Source organism: Mustela lutreola, chromosome 4, assembly GCF_030435805.1.
Source record: "Mustela lutreola isolate mMusLut2 chromosome 4, mMusLut2.pri, whole genome shotgun sequence".
NCBI lineage: Eukaryota > Metazoa > Chordata > Mammalia > Carnivora > Mustelidae > Mustela > Mustela lutreola.
This window is the reverse complement of record NC_081293.1, coordinates 177930987-177956403: the sequence shown is the minus strand read 5'-3', so window position 1 is coordinate 177956403 and position 25417 is coordinate 177930987. Positions and strand designations below refer to the sequence as shown.

At 38.6% G+C, this 25417-nt stretch overlaps 1 protein-coding gene across 4 annotated transcripts in view; it reads left to right on the top strand.

Moving 5' to 3' along the window:
- Positions 1-25417, top strand: part of GRM8 (glutamate metabotropic receptor 8) — a 755908-nt gene that overhangs the window by 332344 nt on the left and 398147 nt on the right. For all 4 annotated transcript variants that reach the window (XM_059171757.1, XM_059171760.1, XM_059171756.1 and 1 more), the window contains exons 4-6: positions 17696-17831; positions 18303-18457; positions 19512-19649. In XM_059171757.1, coding sequence (XP_059027740.1) covers positions 17696-17831; positions 18303-18457; positions 19512-19649 — 429 coding nt within the window. The remainder of the gene's footprint in view (positions 1-17695; positions 17832-18302; positions 18458-19511; positions 19650-25417) is intronic.

Genomic DNA, 25417 nt, shown 5'->3' with positions numbered 1-25417 from the left:
GTGGTATATTTATAGAAATATGAAATGTCAACATTCCACAGGAATCTTGAGATCATCCTGTCAAGCACCTTTCTTTTTACAAATGAGGAAACTGATAGCCAGAGGGGCTGAGTGTCTGCCCAGGTTCATGGAGAGGGAATGTGGACATGACAAAATGTGGGGGTGAGAAAATTATGTCATGTCATGAGTGAACTTGTTGTTCTAATGATAGATCCATGGCTCCTGCCATACTATTCATATTTCAGGATTTTTTTCAGAAGCCAAACTGCTTTTCATTTTATAGATCTTTACTTGCTATATATGGCTGAGGTAGAATGCATTTGTAGAGAGCACGAGTTCTAGCTGGGAGTCCCTGCATGAACGGAAATTGTAGGAATTATATCACGGGAATTTATGAGGTAACAAATTGTTATCCTTTTGTCATTTGTAGTTCTGATCGGTTTTCATTTTTGTGCTTGGATGATGTTGGGACTATTGAAAGCTTAATGTTCTTTTCTAAGAACCCCCTTAGATAAACGATATAATTTAATGCAAAATGTTATAACACACCTGGCAAATTTTCTGTAACACTGAGGATGTAGAAGTTTCTTAGTTTTGATGAAAGAGTATTTGATGGTGAATCCCTAAAGGATGTAATTTTGCCCTGGCTTGCACCTTTTCAGTTTGCAATAATAGGAATAAAATGTTTAGAAAAGTATTCTCACAAGTTCTGACATGTTTTAACATTGAAATAAGTAATATCATACATATAGCAGTTTGATTAGTTATGATTAAAATTTATTGAACCCAACTGAAATCCTTTGTTCTTAGGATTGATGCTTTGCTATTCTCTACTTTGAGTGGCCATTTCAATGGTTATTTATTTTCTTCTCTGTGTTCCTTCCACCCAAAGGTGGGTTGTCTGTTTCTTATTGTGGAAAGGTGAAATTAAATCCCTTTTTATACATAAGGGGGGTGTTTATTACATCATATCTAAATTATTAATGACAATTACATTTCCATGGGAAATACCAAACTTCTCTGCTGGTTTGTAGTATCCATTAAAGTAGATTTTATTGTTTTCTGGTTAGCTAAAAATAAATCCCAAGTTCACTTCTGAAATGCTTTCGGATTTGTTGATCCTGGTGCATATTGATGTACTATAGAGCTCTTTTTTATGCTTCTCTGACCACATATTCCCATGGTCATTGGCAGGAGGCAGTGTATCTTATTCACAGTTCCTGATTCCATTTTCTTGGCCCTGTGTCCCTAGGCTACCCTGAATTATATAACATTTCTCACATCAAATTGTAATATTTACTTATATATTGTGCTATGTAGTATAAGTATGTTAAGATCAGGGACCATGTCTTCCTCATTTTTGTAACTATAGATTCCAACAGAGCATCCATCATGTAGTAAGGCCTCAGTTAATGCTCTGCGAGTGAAGGCAGACACGGCTGGGCTTATGGGGAATAGATGCCTGAAGGACACTTTTTTTGAGAGGATGTTAATGAATGAAATTTCTGCCTAACCTAAACCAGACTAAAAACCATTTTTCCAAATAATTTATTCCTGTTAGTATAAAACTTTGGAGTTTTTATTTTAATTATCTGACCTTGCCTGTTGGTGCTATGTTTAATTACATATATTGAGATTTAATAATGTAGAAGATAATTATTGAGAGACAGTAGCAAAGTACAGTAGTATACTTAGCTATTAGGATAAGGTTCATGAGACTGTCACTTGACTGCTTACTAGCTCTGTGATCTTGGAGACAGTTTCTTCAATATAAAAATAATTTTATAATGTTTACCTTATTTGATGGCACTGGGATATTATGAAGGTGAAATGAGATATTAAAACATGGTGAGCTGAATCATTATTATTATTTTCTATTCTAAAATAGATTTTTCATTAAGGAAAAGATAATAATTGATTCCATTTCTGTGTGGGGGAGTCTTGCATCTCAAGTTGTTAATGGCCCTCTATTTTAGTAAAATCTAGTCCAAAATTTATTATAACAGGAGTCCTTTAAACTTTTACAACGCAATAGGGAAAAAAGCAAATCACCCAATTTAAAAAGTCAAAGAACTTGAAAAGGTATTCCTCCAAAGGAAACATACAAATGGCTACCATGTATATTAAAAGAAGCTCAACATCACTGATCATCAGAAAAATGCAAATCACAACTACAATGAAATAACACATCACACCTGTTAGTATGGCAATTATCACAAAACAAAACAATCAAACATCAAATCATAGCAAGTGCTGGAGAGAATGTAGAGAAATTGGGACCCTTGTATATTATTAGTGGGAATGTAAAGTGGTACAGCTGTTATTGTAAACAGTGTGTAATTTCTTTAAAAAAAAATTAAAGCTGGAACTACCACATAAGCAATCCAAAAATGTTGAGATATCTATACTCCCATGTTCATTGCGGCATTATTCACAATAATCAAGCTATGGAAAAACCCAAATATCTATGGACAGATATGTGTGGAATATACATACAAGGGAATATTATGCAATCGTAACGAAGAAGGAAATCCTACTATGTGTGACAATGTGGACTAACTGGGAGAACATCCTTTTAAGTGAAATAAATCAGTCTTAGAAGGGAAAATCCTGATGATTTTGCTCAAAAGAGGTGTCAGACTTACAGAATGGTGATTACCAGGGGCTGGGAGGAAGGAGAAATAAGGAGTTGTTCAATGGGTTTAAAGTTTCAGTTATAAAAGATAAATACATTCTAGAGATCTCCTACACCATGCAGGGCTTGTAGTTAAAAGTATGGTATTATGCACTTAAAAACTTCTTGAGGGGGTAGATCTCATGTTAAGTGTTCACACTAAAAAAAAAAAAAAAAAAGGGCAGTGGCAGGGACACAAAGAAACTTTTGGAGATGATGGGTAAGTTTATTTCCCTGATTTTGGTGATAGCATCACAGTTACATGCCTATGTCCAGACTCTTTAAATTGTGTACATTCAACATATACAGTTCCTTTGTATCTCAGCCACACTTCAATGATGCTGTTAAACTTTTTTTTTTTTAAAAGAAAGGTTTTTTTAAATAATTAAAATGTAAAATAGCTTGCTATCAAAAACGTGTATTCAGTTTCCTCTCTTTTTAGTCCTATCTGAATCCAGGAAGTTAAGTATATAGCTACATTTTTAACCTTTTAATCTCTCAAACACATAGATCAAATCCTGCTGTGGAAAATGATCTTGCATTACCAGAGAAACACAAGTTTTTGCATTTCTTTAAAGAGGGAGTTTTTAAAAGCATTTGCTGCTTATGTTTATTCTCAGAAGTCCGTTTCTTACTTCAGTCACGACTGTACATTGGTTGTGGGGAAACTCTAGCTCTAAGGAGTTATTTAGCTAAAATAAAAATGACATTTTAGCTATTGGTTCCTTCTTCCTTAAGTAGAGAAAATGTCATCCCCTTTGAATATTTGTTGAAAATGCTGCTTAGAGTCAAGGCCACTGATTGAAAGCCAATACATAATGGAATTCAAGTTATGCTGACAAGTAGAATAGGATATTTCTTGGGTGCTTGATAGAAGAATGCTCTTGTTTTGCCAGCTGTGAAAGCTGCTGTTGCGAGCCTGCTGAGAGTGTACTGTTGGCAGAAGCTCTTTGGAAATGATTTTATGTTATATATGCATATAACATAGATCCAGAAGTGCTATGCCTTTTTCTGAATGATGGCATTTTCAATATGTAGCCATGCTTATTATCTCTTTATTAGATCATTTTACTATATCGTAAATAGGAGCTCCTTGTTCACTCACTTATTCACCGCACATCCAGTGAATGCCCATCGGTAGCAGGCTTTACCAGACCCTAGAGACCTCCTGAAAAGTAAGCTCTATGAAGTCAGGGGCTTTCTCTGTCTTGTTCACTGCTGTATACTCTATGTCTAAAAAGCATCTGACAAGTAACAAGTATTCAATCAATACTCGTTGAGTAATCGAAGAACAGTAGATCCCCTGGATATCCTCCCTCCGTCTTGGTAATTAAACTTAATGGCTGTAATTCTGTAATGAATTCCTAATCTGTAACTGAATGACGAGTTTCTAATCTAACTGGGATGGGCTTAATTCACAGCCCAATACTAATATTTTTTTCCTTAGTCCAGAATGGGTAAGAAATTTAATCAGTGCTCACTTTGATTCCACTAGTTTTGGCATAAATGTTTTTCCGGGCAATGGGCTGGAAAATATGAAACTCTCTTCTCTCAGTGAGTCTGTTCATATTGGGCCTTTGAGCATTTACAGGGAGTTAGTTTTATCTTCTGAAACCTTCTTGTCGTATTGTTGGCTCCAGTATCTGGTAACCTACTTTAAAAGGCAAAAACAAACAAACGGACGAAGCAAAATAAAAATCGCCAAACACTCCAAAAATGGTACTTGGAGAATAATCCAAAGAAATATAAATGCGTACAGCACATTAGTAAAACTTATTTAAAACTGGTCAAGTCCTCCTTCTTCTCCTAACCCTGCATTTGCTGTCCTGACCCTACAGAGAATCCTTTTTTTTGCCCAGCTCCAGATAGTCCTGATTCGGATTGGTATGCTGTCTGGGCTCCCTGAGTTCTACTCCTGCTCTTTCTTCCCTTCCCTCCCCCCCGCACCCCCCAATGTCATTTTCCTTCTCACTGCTCTCCTGGTTTCCTCTTTTTTCCCCCCTCTTTCTTTCTTTACCTGATCTTTCCCACATAGTGTACCTACCCATATTTCCTTAGATATTTACAATTTTCAGGAGTGGGAAGAGGCAACACATCATAAATTTTGGTCTAGCTTGTGGTGGGCATGAGTTTCCCTTCTGACTGTAGGACTTTCTATGGTTAATGCCTCATTGACTGGGATCTCTATTAAGAGTTATTATTTTGTGTATCTTTGGAGAATGAAGTTTGAGGTGTTTTGAAATAGTGTTATAAGTGAATATTGCTTGATGAAAATGAATTGCCATTTCTATTTGGGGTTTCTCAATTTTGATTTTTAAAAATGTACAACTAATATATTTTCTGTGACAAAAATTAATCTGTTGAGTGCTTATTTAATCCCTTATTTATTCATAGTAATGCATTTGGAAGATATTTGCATCCCCTTGGTGTTCAGATGAAGAACAGAGGCACAGAAAAGTCACATAACTTACCCAGCATCGCTAGTCAGTAGGAGAAGGTCCAGGATTTAGACAGGAAGTCAAGCCCCAGAGAAGAGATTCATAACCACCATAGCATGCTGTTCCTCTGAGCAAATATTTAGAACTGTGCTAAGTTGTGTCGAATTAGAAAGCTTCCTATGCTATGGACACTGACCCTGTGAGACTCTTCCAACCCACTCTTCCTCCAGAGCATAAGCATCTCTCTGAGATCCCAGAGACTTGCAGGTGGGGAGCAGGAGATGACTCTCTGTGCCAGTCCTTTTCATAGTGGCTTGTCCCCATTGCTGCTCTCCACGGGACACATAAAGGAGTAGCATTTGGTTCATGTCTTTTCTGTACCAAGAGTATCATTCCTTTATTTGCTTTTCAGAGTCCCTTTAAAAGTCTGCATGGCATTTGATATAGAAAAAAGGATAAAATACTTTACAGAGAGAGAAAAAGAGAGAGAGAATGAGCACAGATTTAAGTGCAATTTTGCTGTTTTAATCCATGTTGTTAAAGATAACACTTTTCTTCCCTGTGATGTGAGAGATAAATCTTCTCTTTCGCAAAGTGCACTACAAGCTGACAAACGTACACACTTTGATCATGTTGTGCACTTTTCTGCTAAGTCCCAGTTGTACACCACATATGGAGATGAAAATATTGTTACAAAAGGCGTGATTACACTTATTTGAACCTTAGAACAAATTTTATTTAACTATCACTAAAGAACCAATTACATTAGACCAAGTTGCTGTTTTGCTTCTATCTCTAGAAAGGTAGAAAGAAATGATGTCAGGGATATTTAGGGTGGAGAGTTGTGATATTATGATTTATAATAAGTATGTATTTGTCTTTTCTCCTCTTTTGGGGACAGAACTCCTAAAAATTGTTGGAATCTTCTAAGTGATAGAAATAATGAAGGTATCTTTTGTTATATTAATAAGGTGACTGGGGAGGCCCTTAGGTATTCTGAGGATTAGGGCTGGTTACTGGGAGAACCAACACTGGGATTGATTATACAGCTGGAGCTTCCTGTCCCCCCCCCACCCCAACCTCTAGGAAGGGTGAGGGTCTGGAGATTGAGTTCAGTCACCAATGGCTGATGATTTAATCCAGCAGGCCTATGTAATGAAGCCTCCATAAAACCCCAAAAGGTGAGGATTAGGAGAGCTTCTGGATTGGTGGACACCTGGAGATTGGGGGAGAGTGAAGCACTCAAAGAGGACATGGAAGCTCTGTGCTCTTTTTCTACATCTTGCCCTCTGCATCTCTTCCATCTGGCTATTCCTGAGTTATATAGTCTTATAATGATCTGGTGATCTAGTAAGTGAAATGTTTCTCTGAGTTCTCTGAGTTGCTCAAGCCAATTAATTGAACCCAAGGAGGAATTTGGGAACCACTGATTTGTAGCCAGTTGGTCTGAAGTAGAGTTAAAATTGGGATTGTGACTCATGCCTAAGTAGGGTGGTGGACCGGACCCCCAAACCTCTGGGACCTGATGCCATTTCTAGGGAGATAGTGTCAGAATTGAATTGAATTGTAGGGTATCTTGTTGGTGTCAGGAGAATGGGTTGTTGGTGGTGGAGAAACTCCTCTCCTCCAGAACTGGGATCTGGACACTTTGGAGTGTTTATGTGTTTTTACTGTCATTAAGAAAAAAACAAAAACTGGCTGTTTGGTTTTTGTTCATTGCTATTTTCTGAAGGCACATTCATAAGAAATGAAAAATGGTTGATTAAGTCTCATCTTTATTTGGCCAAAAGTGGTTAATTGTAGGCAATTTTTTGTGGTCAATCAAAAATTGTGACCAGTTTTCACCAGTAGTCTAGTCATTCTCTCTGACAATTGATAAATGGTAATTTTGTTGATTTGTTTATGCACCAAACTGAAGCTTGTCATGCAGATCTAACAGGTTATACAGGTTATACAACCAGAGACTTGACCTGATTAACTTAGAACTTAACTTGACAGAAATTGTGAACCAACCAACACTGGTAATAATCATGTTGCTTAAGAAAATCGTATTTAATATTCTATACACAGCTTTGTAAGTAATTTCATTCCTAATAATTTAATCCTTCTCGATTTTCAGCACAGTTGGAACTTAGTGCTGTGACATTGTTTCTTGTTTTATTTTCCTCCTTCCACATTATTAATAGAGATTTTGTTCTTAAAAATAAGCAACAACTGAAAATGTGATACTTTATCCTTTCAGATTGCTTTAACAAAACTTATCTTTTGAAATACTGGGGAGTTTTATAATCCTAGTTCTGTTGTCTGAGCTGGCCTGATTCCAGTTTTGTGCTGTTTATGGAGGTTGCCGTTCTTTGTGCAATAAATTCTCTCTGAAGAGGAGCTTTGAAATTAAGCAATAAAATTTCACTAATTATTTGACGTATTCTGTCATTTTAGAGATTCGTTTCTCTATGAGTTTTAATTTGTATAAATGGTAAGTGCCCCTTCAGATCCCCATTCAGCGAAGGACCCATTGGCTTTGCCATTAGGGCAGCTCTACTGGCCCTTGAAGGGTTGTTTGGCTGCAGAGAGCTGCCAAGCCCAATCTCTAACCCCACCCCTTCCCTCCTACCTCAGGATGGGGCCCACATTCAATTGTTGGGGAATCTATAGTGATCTAGTTCAAAACAAGTCTGGGAGCCATTCTAGTCTCAGTGCTCCCTGTGGTGTTGGGAGGTTGTCATTGGGCCACAGCCAACTGGACTTCTCTGCTCGGAACCGCTTCCTTTCTTGACCCTCCAGAAGATGGAGGTCAAGGAAAAATATGTGTTTCAAATTCCTCCTAAGGGTGCTTCCTGGGGAGCCCAACCTGTGATAACCTTCTCTCGGACACTCAAGACTCCAGCTTTTCATGGATCTATAGGAAAATGTTAAGTGAAACAGAATGTATGGTTGTTTTCACAGCAACTATTGCTTCTTAATAGATGACACCATTAATAGTTTCGTAGTTTTACTATTGTGTCATTCTTTTAAAGGGTTAAATTCTAATTTTCAAGCCAGATCTTCAAAATATTTATGGACTCCCCTTAAAAAGAGACTTGGATTTTTAGGGTAGGAATTGGGGGGTTGAAGAAAAGAATGTAAGTAACTTTTCCCATTTTCTTACGTTGAAGTTGCCCTAATCAGATTGTGTTGACCAATGATAGGTTTAAAGTGACACCTAGTCATCTTATTTATGGTGTAGACAAATAGACAACTATCACTTCTCAGAATTTTGGATATTTGGTAATATTATACAAAGAGTGGCGAAGGATTCAAGAATATGATCGGTTGACAATCCCATGTTTTAAGTCTGAATGCAACTATTTCCCCTGTCAGTTTTAGCGATAGTGCTTATCTGGTCATGGTGGTGATGATGATGATTAACAACAATAATAATGTAGCACATTTGTATATACCTTTATCATAATACCCTTTTCAATTTGATTCTCTTGACATCGCTGGGAGATGGTTATTCTGGTCCTTGTTACAGAAAGGAGGAAACTGAGAGGTGAGAGATTAGTCTCAGGTCACACAGAATCAACTCTCAGGTCTTCTGATGATGTCAGGTCTGTTTTCTTCTTCACTCCAGTACCATTTTGCACTGGCAAATCAACACGTGTGAACATACATTTCACCTCTCAGACCTGAGACATCAGGCTACTCACCCATGAAATAAGAGATAAACCTTGCAAAATGGGATTATTTATAAAATTTGCTCTTGAATCAAGGAGAGCAAATTATTGTGTCACCATACAGATGGATGAACTAAGGCTAAGGTGGTATTCTAATTCCTGGAACGCTGATAAAAACTGTTTTGGGAGGCAGACCCATTTCAGTGACAACTTCCTCTGAAATATCAGGTCCACATTTGTTTATTTCTTTTACATCACTTATTTTTTTTAAAGATTTTATTTATTTATTTGACAGACAGAGATCACAAGTAGGCAGAGAGGCAAGCAGAGAGAGACGAGGAAGCAGGCGCCCTGCTGAGCAGAGAGCCCAACGTGGGGCTCGATCCCAGGACCCTGGGATCGTGACCTGAGCTGAAGGCAGTTGCTTAACCCACTGAGCCACCCAGGCACCCTACATCACTTTTGTTTCTCTACTTGACTGAGAGGTGTTTCAAGGTGGAACTGTCTCATATCTATTTCTCTGTGCCAGCAATGCCTTAATAAGTCTTCCATCTTTTCACCCAACAAAGGTTTGTTGAAGTCTTTTTGTGCCAAACACAGTGATAGGCAATATGGGGTATGGTGGTAAATGTGAAAGACAAGGTCCCAGTAGTCATACAGTCTATACTCTAAGGTGAGAAAAAAAAAAAAAATAGAAGAATATAAGTATCGTGGTTGCTGTAATGCAAAGGAGACATAGAATATCAAGGACTTGAGGAAAGTCTGAAGACATGCATTTGCAGGGATAATGGGAATGTTTTAAGGGTAGACCTTAAAGTTTAAACTGAAGAAGTTGGATGCAATTGTAAATGGGATTGACTCCTTAATATCTCTTTCTTCTGTCTTGCTGTTGGTGTAGAGAAATGCAACTGATTTCTGTGCATTGATTTTATATCCTGACACTTTACTGAATTCCTGTATAAGTTCTAGCAGTTTTGGAGTGGAGTCTTTTGGGTTTTCCACATATAGTATCATATCATCTGCGAAGAGTGATAATTTGACTTCTTCTTTGCCGATTTGGATGCCTTTAATTTCCTTTTGTTGTCTGATTTCTGAGGCTAGGACCTCTAGTACGATGTTGAATAGCAGTGGTGATAATGGACATCCCTGCCGTGTTCCTGACCTTAGCGGAAAAGCTTTCAGTTTTTCTCCATTGAGAATGATATTTGCGGTGGGTTTTTCATAGATGGCTTTGATGATATTGAGGTATGTGCCCTCTATCCCTACACTTTGAAGAGTTTTGATCAGGAAGGGATGTTGTACTTTGTCAAATGCTTTTTCAGCATCTATTGAGAGTATCATATGGTTCTTGTTCTTTCTTTTATTGATGTGTTGTATCACATTGACTGATTTGCGGATGTTGAACCAACCTTGCAGCCCTGGAATAAATCCCACTTGGTCGTGGTGAATAATCTTTTTAATGTACTGTTGAATCCTATTGGCTAGTATTTTGTTGAGTATTTTCGCATCTGTGTTCATCAAGGATATCGGTCTATAGCTCTCTTTTTTGGTGGGATCCTTGTCTGGTTTTGGGATCAAGGTGATGCTGGCCTCATAAAATGAGTTTGGAAGTTTTCCTTCCATTTCTATTTTTTGGAACAGTTTCAGGAGAATAGGAATTAGTTCTTCTTTAAATGTTTGGTAGAATTCCCCCGGGAAGCCGTCTGGCCCTGGGCTTTTGTTTGTTTGGAGATTTTTAATGACTGTTTCAATCTCCTTACTGGTTATGGGTCTGTTCAGGCTTTCTATTTCTTCCTGGTTCAGTTGTGGTAGTTTATATGTTTCTAGGAATGCATCCATTTCTTCCAGATTGTCAAATTTATTGCCGTAGAGTTGCTCATAGTATGTTCTTATAATAGTTTGTATTTCTTTGGTGTTAGTTGTGATCTCTCCTCTTTCATTCATGATTTTATTTATTTGGGTCCTTTCTCTTTTCTTTTTGATAAGTCGGGCCAGGGGTTTATCAATTTTATTAATTCTTTCAAAGAACCAGCTCCTAGTTTCGTTGATTTGTTCTATTGTTTTTTTGGTTTCTATTTCATTGATTTCTGCTCTGATCTTTATGATTTCTCTTCTCCTGCTGGGCTTAGGGTTTCTTTCTTGTTCTTTCTCCAGCTCCTTTAGGTGTAGGGTTAGGTTGTGTACCTGAGACCTTTCTTGTTTCTTGAGAAAGGCTTGTACCGCTATATATTTTCCTCTCAGGACTGCCTTTGTTGTGTCCCACAGATTTTGAACCGTTGTATTTTCATTATCATTTGTTTCCATGATTTTTTTCAATTCTTCTTTAATTTCCCGGTTGACCCATTCATTCTTTAGAAGGATACTGTTTAGTCTCCATGTATTTGGGTTCTTTCCAAACTTCCTTTTGTGGTTGAGTTCTAGCTTTAGAGCATTGTGGTCTGAAAATATGCAGGGAATGATCCCAATCTTTTGATACCGGTTGAGTCCTGATTTAGGACCGAGGATGTGATCTATTCTGGAGAATGTTCCATGTGCACTAGAGAAGAATGTGTATTCTGTTGCTTTGGGATGAAATATTCTGAATATATCTGTGATGTCCATCTGGTCCAGTGTGTCGTTTAAGGCCTTTATTTCCTTGCTGATCTTTTGCTTGGATGACCTGTCCATTTCAGTGAGGGGAGTGTTAAAGTCCCCTACTATTATTGTATTATTGTTGATGTGTTTCTTTGATTTTGTTATTAATTGGTTTATATAGTTGGCTGCTCCCACATTGGGGGCATAGATATTTAAAATTGTTAGATCTTCTTGTTGGACAGACCCTTTGAGTATGATATAGTGTCCTTCCTCATCTCTTATTATAGTCTTTGGCTTAAAATCTAATTGATCTGATATAAGGATTGCCACTCCTGCTTTCTTCTGATGTCCATTAGCATGGTAAATTCTTTTCCACCCCCTCACTTTAAATCTGGAGGTGTCTTCGGGCTTAAAATGTGTTTCTTGGAGGCAACATATAGATGGGTTTTGTTTTTTTATCCATTCTGATACCCTGTGTCTTTTGACAGGGGCATTTAGCCCATTCACATTCAGGGTAACTATTGAGAGATATGAATTTAGTGCCATTGTATTGCCTGTAAGGTGACTGTTACTGTATAGGTCTCTGTTCCTTTCTGATCTACCACTTGTAGGCTCTCTCTTTGCTTAGAGGACCCCTTTCAATATTTCCTGTAGAGCTGGTTTGGTATTTGCAAATTCTTTCCGTTTTTGTTTGTCCTGGAAGCTTTTAATCTCTCCTTCTATTTTCAATGATAGCCTAGCTGGATATAGTATTCTTGGCTGCATGTTTTTCTCGTTTAGTGCTCTGAAAATATCATGCCAGCTCTTTCTGGCCTGCCAGGTCTCTGTGGATAAGTCAGCTGCCAATCTAATATTTTTACCATTGTATGTTACAGACTTCTTTTCCCGGGCTGCTTTCAGGATTTTCTCTTTGTCATTGAGACTTGTAAATTTTACTATTAGGTGACGGGGTGTGGGCCTATTCTTATTGATTTTGAGGGGCATTCTCTGAACCTCCTGAATTTTGATGCTCGTTCCCTTTGCCATATTGGGGAAATTCTCCCCAATAATTCTCTCCAGTATACCTTCTGCTCCCCTCTCACTTTCTTCTTCTTCTGGAATCCCAATTATTCTAATGTTGTTTCGTCTTATGGTGTCACTTATCTCTCGAATTCTCCCCTCGTGTTCCAGTAGCTGTTTGTCCCTCTTTTGCTCAGCTTCTTTATTCTCTGTCATTTGGTCTTCTATATCATTAATTCTTTCTTCTGCCTCATTTATCCTAGCAGTTAGAGCCTCCATTTTTGATTGCACCTCATTAATAGCTTTTTTGAAGAAGTTTAAGTCAGTTCTAAGAAATCCGCACAGATTCAAAGTATGTAGTATTGTATTTTTTACAGCCGTCAATTGATTTATAAGGGGAAACCTGCTAGGTTTTTTTTAATGAATCTGTAAGTTTGCTTTATTTTATTCCTCAATCATTTGTACCTACTTAACCATTAAGCAACAGGTATGGTCGATTGTGGATAAGCAAGATGACAGAAAAAGTTTAGACTTGGAGTCAAACAGACATGGCTCTGAACCTGGGCTCCAGACTCTTGGTAGCTGTGATACCCCTGTTTCCCAGTGTCCTCATCAGATATATGTGATAATACCAGTCTTAGATTGCTCCCATTAGGACCAGTGAGGTATCAGTGAATGAGACTGAAAATGAGTGGTCTTCTGTGTTGTGGAATGTACATAAAGTGTTCAGTTCTGTGAATGATCTTCCAATTATTATTAAATAATCAAAAGAAAAAAAAAAACTTATACAAGCAAGGAGATCAGACAGCAAATTCCAGAAAGCAGCCAGTTATAAATTCCTCCATGTAACATTCTTTTCCTACACTTTAGGAAAGTGCTAAGCTTTAGAAAATATTTCTTACAGAACTGGGAAGCTGACAGAACAGGAAAGTTGGTGTCCCTTGAATTGCATACAGTCAACACTCAGGTTGAGATGTGGACAATAGAACAATAGACATATTCTGTGATGGAGGGCAACTCCTCTTCCTCCTGCTCATGCCAGGAGTCTAAATCAAGTCAGAGATATTTAAAATTGAAAACATTATATAATGTAGGAAAGGTACTATAGGCATTGTAGGTATAAGTATCTTTGATGAAAAATGAATGTTTGACTAAATTTCACTGATGTTTTTACCAAACCCTAACAGTATATAATGACTTCTTTTGAAATCATAAGACCATTTCGGGGGTGGGGTGATGACATTTATTACTGCATTTTGATATTTCCTATGCAATCATCTTTCATCATTAGATAATTTTGCATTATCATCTGGCTATTCTTATGTGTACATCTTGGCATTCAATTATATTACAAGATGCTGAAGATAGGCAATCTTTGAATGTCTATAGCTCCTGAAACATAGTAGACCATGAGTGCTTGGGAATGGATTAACTGTTGGACTTTTTGACGGATGTGAAGATACAAAGTGTGAATGAGTTTCAGGGCTAAATCTTCTAGTTCTAATCATTTGAGAAGTAATACAGTCCACAGTTTAACAAACTATCCATAAGGCATCAAACAACAAGATGCCATAAGGAACAGGATCTCCATATTTGTTCAGCTGAAATAAATTAATTGTGTAGTCCCTCTTTCCAGGAAAACACAAATTGACCAAGCTGACAAGTATGAGGCATAGGCATAAAAGATATGAAATGGATTTAGAGCCTGTGATAATCCAACCTAACTAACTCAGCTTAAAGTTTGATAGATCTGTAGTGAATGAATAAATCAGTGAATTCAGACTACACTATGTCTGGATTGCCTGTTTGTCTCATCTGAAATAATCATAATAAAATTTTTTCAGCCTTCATTTCTTTCAGCTATGGAGTCAGTAGTAATCTCTGAATGATACTTAGGATATTACATATCTTTAATTGGATGCTTAAGTAACCACAGCAATTTAATTAAAAGGGCAGTCATATTTTAAAATAGCTATTGTTCCCGAGAGTGTTACGGTTTTGTTCTCACATTTCTACAGTTACCTAATGCTTCTACTCATCAGTTTTTTGATTTTTAAAGAACATTATGTAGTTCTCAACTTACCACTAGTCTTTGTCTCAAACGTTTTCTCTTCAAAATATGTGTTGTTTCTTTCTGTTCGCATTTGCTAGCCCCCTCTCCAAAGCTTGTAGTTTTTCAGAGCTCCGTCATTCACCTTTTCTTCTCTTTGGTGGGGGCACCTGGGTGGCTCAGTCAGTTAAGCATCTGACTTCAGCTTACGTCATGATTCCAGGGTCCTGGGACCGAGGCCCATGTTGGGCTCTCTGCTCAGTGGGGAGTCTGCTTCTCCCTCTCCTCTCACAAAGAAATAAAATTTAAATATATATATATATATATATATATATATATATATATATAATTATATGTTAATTTAATTTTATATTTATATATGTGTATATGTGTGTGTGTGTGTGTGTGTGTGTGTGTGATTTTCTCTCTGAGTGATTTTTTCACTCCCAACCCTTCAACTACCGACTACATCAGCACCTGACAGAACTGTTATTACATTTTCTGTCTCTTTCTTTAGCTCCAGATCAGCTTCTTCAGTTTGATGTTGCATGGGTTCTTCAAGGACAACTTGTCCTGAATAAAAAATCCTTCTTTTCTCCTCTACATGCCTGTGCACCCACCTGTGATGCTTACTTGTGTAACGGTGACGTCACACAACCTGGTCACAAAAGCCAAAATCTTAGTGACATGCTTAGTGGTTTCCCGTTACCTCATTACTTGGATGAAATCAGTGCAGCCTAAATATACAGAATTTTTATTTGTAACTCCTACCTCAATAAAGCCAGAAGAAAATAGTACGAAGCTTCTCTGATTCTAACTCAAATTCTAACAGCTCCAGTGGTTCCTTCACTGGAACCAGCCCTAGTCACATTGTCTCAGGCATCCTCAGTGCCTCTTCCAATAACCTCCTCATGGACCTCAGTGCCTTTCGTCCTTTCACTCCAGGTTGTCCTGTGCAACAGGCACCCGCCTCCATTTTTCTTTCACAGACGTTCACAGATGAAACGTCTTTCTGTGGGCTCCTTGAAAGAGTGAGGAGATAGAAACATTGAGTGAGGCAGTTAAGCACTTTAATTATTCATAATCTTCCACAGGACCTGCACACGCCGTGCTTGATCTGGCCCCCATCTGCCTCTCATCTTTGTCTCACACTTCTCTCCCTCTCACTCATTAGCTCTGCTGACTTGTTCCTGCCCTGCTCTTTCCTGCCCTTTCTCATGCTGCCTTCACCCATTCTCTCTTCTTTCTGACCCCAACACCACTTTAGGGAGACTTTTCTTGAACACTCCTCCATGTAAATTGAATGCCCTTGCTCTTCCTCATGGGACTTGCCATAATTTAAAATTATATACTTATATTTGGTGTTTTGTTCTGTGTTAAGCCTATTTCACCTACAACATTTCTGAACTCTAAAGGTGAAGTCAGTGTCTGTTTTATTCACCATTGCATCCACAGCCCCTGTGCAGTATCTGGCAGATAGTGGGCATGCAATAAATATTTAATGAAAGAATGAATCAATCATCACAACTACTAGTGGCATATTTGTTGGCTAGCTATCTACAGGCTCTGTCTGTGGATTATGGGCAATTCCCACCCCCTAAAATGGTTAGTAAGAATATTGCTTATTGTAGGAATAACTTTGACGATGCTCTAACTTATGAAAGATATGACCTTCAGTATGCTAGCACTGTTTTTGTACATTATTGCCACACGTGGCAAGTCTGATCACAACACATTGGACACCCATTGTTTGGCTACCAGACATTTCTTCTTTATTTGGCTACCTGAGGTTTCTTCCTATTTCATAAAACTCATCATGTAATTCTCCTACGTACAAACTTTTAATGTATTCCCATTGTTTTCAAGATAAGGTACAAATTGTTTGGCATGTCTAACAAAGTCCTTCTCAAGCTGGGCCTGGCCATTCTTTTCAACTTCAGCCCCAACCAGTCTTAACCATAGGCCATAATCAAACATGATTCATACCTTGGCCTCTACCAGAAATGTCCCATTTTTGTCCCTAGATGGATGCATATTTGCTCTTTAAAATTCGGCTCTCTTAAACACCTGAGTTACTCCTTCCTTTGTGTTCCCATTGTGTAGGTATATCCTCTTTATTCTAAAATTTACCACATATTCTATGATAATTTATTGGGATGCCTGTCTCCCAGACTAGATGGTAACTCCTGAATTAGACTGTGTATTCCCAGTGTCCAGCCCAATATATAACATATAATGGAACCTAGTAATATTTGGGTGACTGAATGTATTTGGCAATTGGTTGGAAGTAAAAAGCCTTTGCTCACTGCGGCAATTTATAAATGGTGATGTAATTTTCATCTGACTCAAAAAAAACCCCATTTAAGCCATAATGGAACTGAAACATATTGCTAATATTCCTTTTTATTCTAATATTAGAATATGTTCTCTTTCTATTCCACTGAGATTGAGGAACCTTGATTGGTGGCAGAGATCTTTTCTAAACTTTCTCTTTGTTTTCTCATGGCCTTAGAAGGAGAAGCCAAAGAAAGAGTTCATTTCTTTCTTTCTAGCTCTCTCTTCCTTCCTTCCTACCTACCTACCTACCTTCCTTCCTGCCTTTCTTCTTTCTCTCTCCCTTTGTTTCTTTTCTTTCTTTCTTTCTTTTTTTTTTTTTTTTTTTGGTATGATAATGGGATGGGGTTTCTGCCATTTTGGTTTACTCAATGGAGACATAATATCAGTGGAGGGTTCAAATCTTTGGGATTGCCTGTGTCTTAGATAGTCTCAAATACCACTTGTCTCATAACACACCATTTTGCTGATACATAAAAATCTTTCTGTAATAAATACTATGAGCTATAAAATGAAATTAACTTTAAAGGAGGTCTACTAATAAAAGTAGGAAAAGGATCTTTTTACTTAATAAGTGGTCTCATCTCTAAGACATACTCATTTTATTAATCCAGGCACTTGTTTTTCCATGTACATCAAATGAATCAAAATTGCCATTCTTTTTTGTACTCCCTTGACTCTCATTACACATTTTGTATCCTTTGGTTTTTATTATAGTTATCCACAAAACTAGTATTGAAACTTGGAAAATAAAACAACAACCCTGATGTATGATTAAATGATTGATGTCATTTATTTGATATATATTTAATGTGAACAAACAGGATTACTTTCAATAGATGAGAATGACACATGTTTTGAAATTCAATATACTTTGAATCATATGTTTTTATAAAGCAGCTAACCTCATTAAGTTGGTTAATTAAATAAGTGCCTTTTCTGAGTCACACTCTCTTTCTTTTTAAAATAGGTGGTGTTTGCATTGCTCAATCACAGAAAATCCCACGTGAACCAAGACCTGGAGAATTTGAAAAAATTATCAAACGCCTGCTAGAAACACCTAATGCACGGGCAGTGATTATGTTTGCCAATGAAGATGACATCAGGTGCTGATTAATTTTCTTCCTGGTGTAGGATCACATTTGCAACACACATTTTTTAAAAAAAAACATATGTCATATTCAATGTACAATCTTATGAAATTTCACAGGAACTGCAACATTCATGCAATTACAGACTACCTTCCTTCTGCTGCAGAGACACAACAGCCTTCTAGTTTCTAAGTCTGAAATGGCTAGAGAGTAAAACCTGAGGACTGAAAGAAATGAGACAAATAAGGATGATAGCCAGAATGATGTGAATGAGGTTAAGGATGAGGCTGATTAACAGGTGCTGGAGTTAAAGTCTCCAGGATGTTTCCTTTAGAAATGATAAAATTCAAGCAGTTAGTGATTGACTAGTTAGTTTAACAGTGACTTACTGAGTGCATATAATTTGATATAACAGGTCTTGTATCATTCCTAAGTGTAGTGTTTCTTGATAAATATGGTATGTTTTATTTCTTTTTATTCCTGCAGGAGGATATTGGAAGCAGCAAAGAAATTAAACCAAAGTGGTCATTTTCTCTGGATTGGCTCAGATAGTTGGGGATCCAAAATAGCACCTGTTTATCAACAAGAGGAGATTGCAGAAGGGGCTGTGACGATTTTGCCCAAAAGAGCATCAATTGATGGTAAGTACAAGCCATAGAAACTTTGTTTCATTCCAACTGAATCAAAGCTCAAAGGCAAAACCAGTGTATCACCATAGGATGAAATGCACCCATTGTTGATGACTCTGGATAGAATTTTTAATTCTGTTGGTAGAATTACCAAGACAGTAACTCTTTAACCAAGCATTACTTTTCATTAAAAAAGAGTACCCATTAGAATTTTTTTCTTAAAAAAAGGGAGTTAGCGTTGTTTTTAGCCATTTCCACGATGTTGCCTCCTAACCTTGAATATTTCTACGGCACAGATGATGGGTACAGTGCTGTCATTGTGAGAGAGCTGCTTTATAAAAAATGGAGACCTGCTGGGCTGATCTTATGGGTATATTAATGCAAGAGCAAAGATACAGAGCCTCCCTGAAAGGAAGACTGTCTCGCAGATAGCCTTTCCAATGGTCTTAGCAGTGACTGAAATGCCTACCTTCCCCATTGTCTTCTGGAGAAGGCATTAGTTCTAGCTGGTCTCCCTTCCATGAGGTGGTCCCCTGAGCAGGCTGATACTTTGGCCCATTACCCCTGACCCCATAATATTACATTAACACTGATTAGTTTATTGGATTAGCTGAAAATGGAACAGATAGGACAGATACATTTTGAGTGAAGTAGAAGCATAGAAACCTGGAGAATTGATTCCACCAGGAGACAGAGAGAAGAATGAGAAAAGTGTGAGTTGGTTCTGAATATATAGCAGAAGGTTGCTGGCGGCTGTGATGTAGAGGAGTGGGGGAGTTTCGAGGATAACAACAGGCTCTCCTCTTCCGTTCATCTGTTGAGCCAGGTGCCGAAATGGTGAACAGCAAGGGTGATAATATTGTCCACTGATTACCCTTGGCCTTTACCATATGGGAAGACTGATTTCTGGGCTACTGGTTCCTCCCATTTGTTAATACTTTTTTTTTCTTTTCTTTTCCCTCATGCAATAATCACAACATAACTTAATTTCCATTCAAAAGCTTTGACAGTATTTGGTTTTACTTTTGAAAGAATACTAAAATCATAACTTTCTTCCCTAAAATAGGGTTTGATCGCTATTTTAGAAGCCGAACTCTTGCCAATAATCGAAGAAATGTGTGGTTTGCAGAATTTTGGGAGGAGAATTTTGGATGCAAGTTAGGATCACATGGAAAGAGGAACAGTCATATAAAGAAATGCACAGGTAACCACTGAAATGTTTTCCTTGGTGCATTTGTTTTATTATTACCTGAGAAATGAAGTTTTTTGGGATGGATAATGATCTATTTCTTTACCTCTCTTACTAGTTTCTCATCAGGGTTGAGCATACGCTGATCATTCAGCAAACCTGTGTGTACTCATTGGTTCTTAGAGTTGACATGTATTTCTTGACCCCATGCAATGTGCCCAACACTGGGCTATTTGAATTCTATTTAAAAACATTTTTTGAGTTTCTGCTATGTATAGAAAACCTTAATAGGTTTGGTTAGATATAGACAAACCAGCAAAAAATGATACTGGTCTCCAGGTACCTAACATGTAGTGAGGTTGATGATCGTAATACATGATAAGTGAGAGTCTCTTTTTTTCACTCTATCAACCCATGGCCCCTATAGTACAATTATCCCCCATGTCCTGCATAGCTCTTGCAGCTATGATTTTTTGATGCTTTATCTTCTATATCATGTGCTTAAAAATAATAGTGATATTAAATGTACATATTTTGAATGTAAGAATGAAACATTTTTAAATTTTCAGATAACATGATGATGTACATAAAACCATGTATGGAATTTTAAAAATTAGAGTTAAGTACTCACTTTAGCAAAAGCATAGACAAAGGTCAATATAAAAAACATTTTTAACTATATATATCTCTATGTATCTCTCTCTCTATGGTTTCTTTTATAGAAACTAACATGTGGAAAATGAAATTTAAAGAATCCTGTTAATAGCAAGATCAACAAACATAAAACACCAGGGATAATTTTAACAAAGAGACATAAATCTTCTATACTGAATACTACAAAACTTGAATGAGCCTTTTATAACCATATACCCCTCTCTTGTCTACCCCTCAGACCCATATTTTGATAGATTCTCCTTTCCCTGTAATCCCTCTAATCACTCCCTTTGGAAATAGCTGCTCAATAGAAGGTATAATATGATCAATTCTAGAGCAGACATATACACAGAGTAAGGAGGGGGTATGAAAAATGGGTAACATACTGTGGAGGGGTCTAACTTCAGGCTTCCTGTGTGCCAGGCACCCTTCCAGGAACTGGAACGGAGAGGAAGTCTGTGCTCACGGGCCTTACACTCCAGTGTGAGGAGACAGGCACTAAATAAGGAAGTAGATAAATGAACAGAGACTTCCAGATGCTAAGGTGTGCTTCCGGGAAATACAAGGGGATGAATGTGAAAAGCTGAGCAGGTGGTATTGGCCCGGAGGGTGACCAGTAGGTTGTGTAGTCACAGAATGCTTCTCCAAGCAGGTGACGTTTGAGATGAGACCTGAATGGTAAGATGTTATCAGCCACATGAAGGTATGATGGCAAACTATCCCAGGATCTAGGGCAAGTCTCCCTTGTTGAAGCCACTGGTGATGGGGGGTGGGGAGGAACAAGGTGGCTGGAGTGAGGGAGGGAGGGTAGTAAGTGAGAGGAAGAGTGATGGCCAACGAGGCTAAAGAGATAGGATGGGGTCACATCATGCAAGGTCTTCAAGTTATGTCTAGAAACTTGAGTGCTGGGGCAGGGCTGGGGGTTAGGCTTTATCCTACCTCAAGGCTTTGGATCTAGGACATTGCTCAGGTACCTGTTTTCAAGCAGATTCCCCTGGCAGAGGTGTGAGAAGGGCTGGAGGTCAGGAGAGAAAAAAGGAGAAAGGTCAGTCAGCCCTTCTGCTAGTCCTGGTGATGGACAGTCATAGCCTGTAGAAGGATGCGCAGGTCCGGACAAGAACACAGAGGAAAGAAGTCCTGGGAAGTTGCATTGATAGTGCATGGTGACGAACACTGGTGTGGGGTTAAGAGATGGAGGCTCCGAACGTGAACTCTCTACCAGCTAGGCCTAGGAAAAGGGTGATGTCATTAGTTAGCAGAGAAGACAGAATGAAGGGTAGATACGGAAGGGAGAGACTTGAATTTGGTTTTGAGGTGGCCCCATGAAACTGCCCAGCAGGTGGCAGCATAAGGTCTGGGACCCCACAGAGAATCCAGCACTAAAAATACGAGCTCTTGCTTGTCAGATGGAGTCCTGGAAATTAAGGACCAGGGCAGAGATGCAATTGCCAAAGGAGTTGGAGCAGAGCTGAGGGAAGATTCTAGGGAAGGATCCAGGAAAAGCCAGTGAGCATGGTGAGGAGTGCCATCTCAGTGAGTCGAAGAAAAAATGGCATGCATGTTAGTGCTGCTGAGAGGCCTGGCTGACCGATGTGAAGTGTGACACACTCAGATTGTGAGGGGCTGAGATACAGCCAGAAGAGAGGAAATGGGGGAAAGAATGCTTTTTAAAAAGTCTGGCAAAGAAAAAAAAAAAAAAAGGTCTGGTGAGAAACTTGAGAAAGAAGCCAGGTTACAGAAATTTTCTTCAGAATAGGGCACACTTGAGCATGTTTTCAGAGAAATATAATATGCAGAAGGAGTAGATAGAGAAAGAGAAATTAGCTGTGGGTTAGGATCTTGACAGATACTTTAGGGAGAGGCATTAAAAAGGAGATGATACCTTGAAATAATATGATTCAGTTGGGGGAAAAAGATACACACAGAACTGTACAGAAGTAGAGGGGGGAAAATCCTATAATTAAAAGCTTGATTTGGGCATAGATATTTCTTCAGAAATATATAACTGTAAGTTCAAGTTATGAAATTCAAAACTTCATGGAAGAGATAAGTGTTTGATAAGAAAGATTTGAGAAAGAGCATCCAAGATGAAGGAAAAGGTGGGCCAGCAGGGCAAAGGCACAGAGTAGGACATGGCATAGAGACATGGGAAGCACAGGAAAGGGGTGAACATATTGGAAAAAGGGTGCATGTTAAGGAATAATGGAAAATAAAGAGGGTCCGGTTTATAGAAGGATGTGAAAGGGGAGTTTATGGAATAACTTCCATGCTTTCACTCAGATATATTTTACATTGGACTTAGTTCTGACTTCTGAGAGTTACTATTTGATTGTGTACTCATGTTCACGGCCCACTGTTGTTTAGACTGTAAGAATGAGAGTCTACCATTCTCTCTATGTCTATATAAAGTTGGTAGGAAATTAGTTATTAAATAATCATAATTTTTAATAGACTGTTTTTGGAATCTAAACTCTTATTTTCTCTAAACTCCTGTTTTTTTAAAAAAAAATGTTGACATATGTCGATGTCCTTTCAGCGTCTGTGGATGGTGTATGCTGATACTTATTTCGAGCGTAGTTCTGACCTGGGTTATGGTACAGTCCAGAGTTGGTGGCATGTCTGCTGCAGGGTCCTTCAATTGATTTGGGTGTTGCTAACAAATAGAAAAGTCTCTCCAGTTAGAACTATTTCTAGTGTGATGAAAATGGTGTTTACTCTAAGTGCTAGGGCAAGTGCACCCTTAGGGAATGGGATTAGTAAACAGATTTTTAGGCAAATTCCATTGTGAGTGATACTGAAATAACTTGTGTCTGGGTGGAAAAGAAATAAATGAGGCAATGTTCTAGCTTAATTTGTTTTTAGATATATTTATTTCTTTGAGAAGGGGGGGGAGTGTGCATGCATGCAAGCAGGGGGAGGAGTAGAGGGAGGAGGGAAAGGGAGAAAGAAGCAGATTCCCCAATGAGTGCAGAGCCTGCTTTGGGGGTTCCATCTCACAACCCTGAGATCATGACCTGAGCCAAAACAAGAGTCGGACATTCAACTGACTGAGCCACCTGGACACCCCAAAACTTATTTTTTTTTTTTCAACAGTAACACATGAATATTTCCAGATGTTGAGAGAAGATGTGTGTTACCATCAACGCTCAGTCTTCATCTCTGTTTTTGGGGAGGAAATGTGATCTATCACATGAGTGGTCAATGTACTTAAGAAGGAAAACCTATGGATATTCATGAGTAGGGGTGTCCAGGGTTTGAAAATTATCTTTTTTAAGATTTTATTTATTTATTTGACAGAGAGAGATATATATCACAAGTAGGCGGTGGGGGGGGGGAGCAGGCTCCCCGCTGAGCAGAGAGCCCGATGCGGGGCTCGATTCCAGGACCCTGAGATCATGACCTGAGCATGAGGTGGAGGCTCAACCCACTGAACCACCTGGGCGCCTCTGAAAATTATTTATATTTCCAATTTGTCTAATTCCATCCAATGCAGAAATGAATGCATACAGATATGCATGTTTCAAAATTGGGCCCTTACAGAGTTCATGTTTAACCATCCACAGTGCGTCAAAAAGTTAGGGAACTGTGTGAGAAAGGATATCAACAGGGGCCTTTTTGCTGCATTTAGGGTATCATTTGTGGGTTATGTTCTGAGTAAAATCTTACACTGGGCAATGATAATCTGTGAACATAATTATTTGCTTCCATTGGGAGCGATACTGGCAATGTATTTACATGGATAATAGAGTGTTTCCCAGCAGGGGAGGGCTTCTGTCTTACCCATTTTCCGGAGGTAGAAATGTCTTCAAGCAGTGAGGAGCACCCTCTTCCTAAAATTAACTTGGTGCTAACAGTTTTCTGAGATGATTTTCCCCCCTAGAATCTCAGGAAAGCTTTCAAAAAGATGTGATATTACTGTTAACTTTGATATGCTGGCCAAATTCCAAAGTGAAACAATTCCTACCATCCACTTAGCTATTTATGTAGTTATTATTGCTTCTGAGAGCTGCTGAGTTCTGAAAGCTACTACTACTTAATCCTACTTAAAATTCCCTTTGTCTCTCTCCAGAAGAAAAAAGGATTCTTTTGTGCTTGTTATCAGTGGTGATGGGTGTTATTTTTTAGACATTTATCTGACCACTCTCTCTTTTCACCGTCCCTCCCTTGTTCCACTCCCAGTCTTCATGCCTCTCCACTCCTCACAACCCAGACACCCACAGCACCCACCCCCCCCCGAGAATGGTGGATTTTTATCACCTCTCCCTCTCCTTGCACATTTTTCACAGACCCCTTTCCCCACTTGGGCTTCTGCCTGAGCTCCTCTTCACTGCCTTGTTGTGTCTTTTTCCTATACTTTGTCCCATCAGTCCCTAATCTGCCGTTGTTTTGTCCAGCAAGAATATCATCGGTGGTGGAGAGCTTTTCTTTTGAGGTCTTGCTTGACTTTTTTATGGCTGTCATTCTGATTTCTCACCTTCCGTGGTGAGACCTGATAGTGAGTATTACAGGCCTGGAGTATGTGGGAAGTCATCCTAGGTCTATGCTCCCCAGAGGCAGACTCCCTCTCGGCTCATGCTGTGTCCTGGACTTCATTTCTTCATTGTGAATTGTGAAGACCTCTCTGTGCCCTTATCAAAACAACATCCCTGACCAACCCAATGGATTCAGTCGGCCCCATAGAGCATCTTAAAACCTCCCCTTGCCTCAGTCATCCATGCATTCATCATGATTTACTTGTTTATTCGTTTTGGATGACCTCCCTTATGCCAAACACTGTGCTACAGATACAGAGACAAAGAACCGACCACTCTTGCCCTTTGCTCACACGCATGTGCCCTGTCTTACCTACAGCATTTGAAGTGCCTTCCTTATCTGTTGGGTTTTAATCCTTAGCCAGGAGGTTAGAGCACTGCTGCTTAGCCTGCGTATGGCTGACACTCTGATGCTAAATGGTGGTGAGCATATGCTACTTGAAATGGCCTATTGATTCTTATTTATGATGATAGAAATAGTGGTAATGGAAAAAGCAATGCACAGATATGTTTCTTCCCACAAACAAGCAATTTTGTCAGTGAACCAAATAGCAGGCTCAATAATTAGCTCCCTGAAAGGCCTGCCAATTTATTATC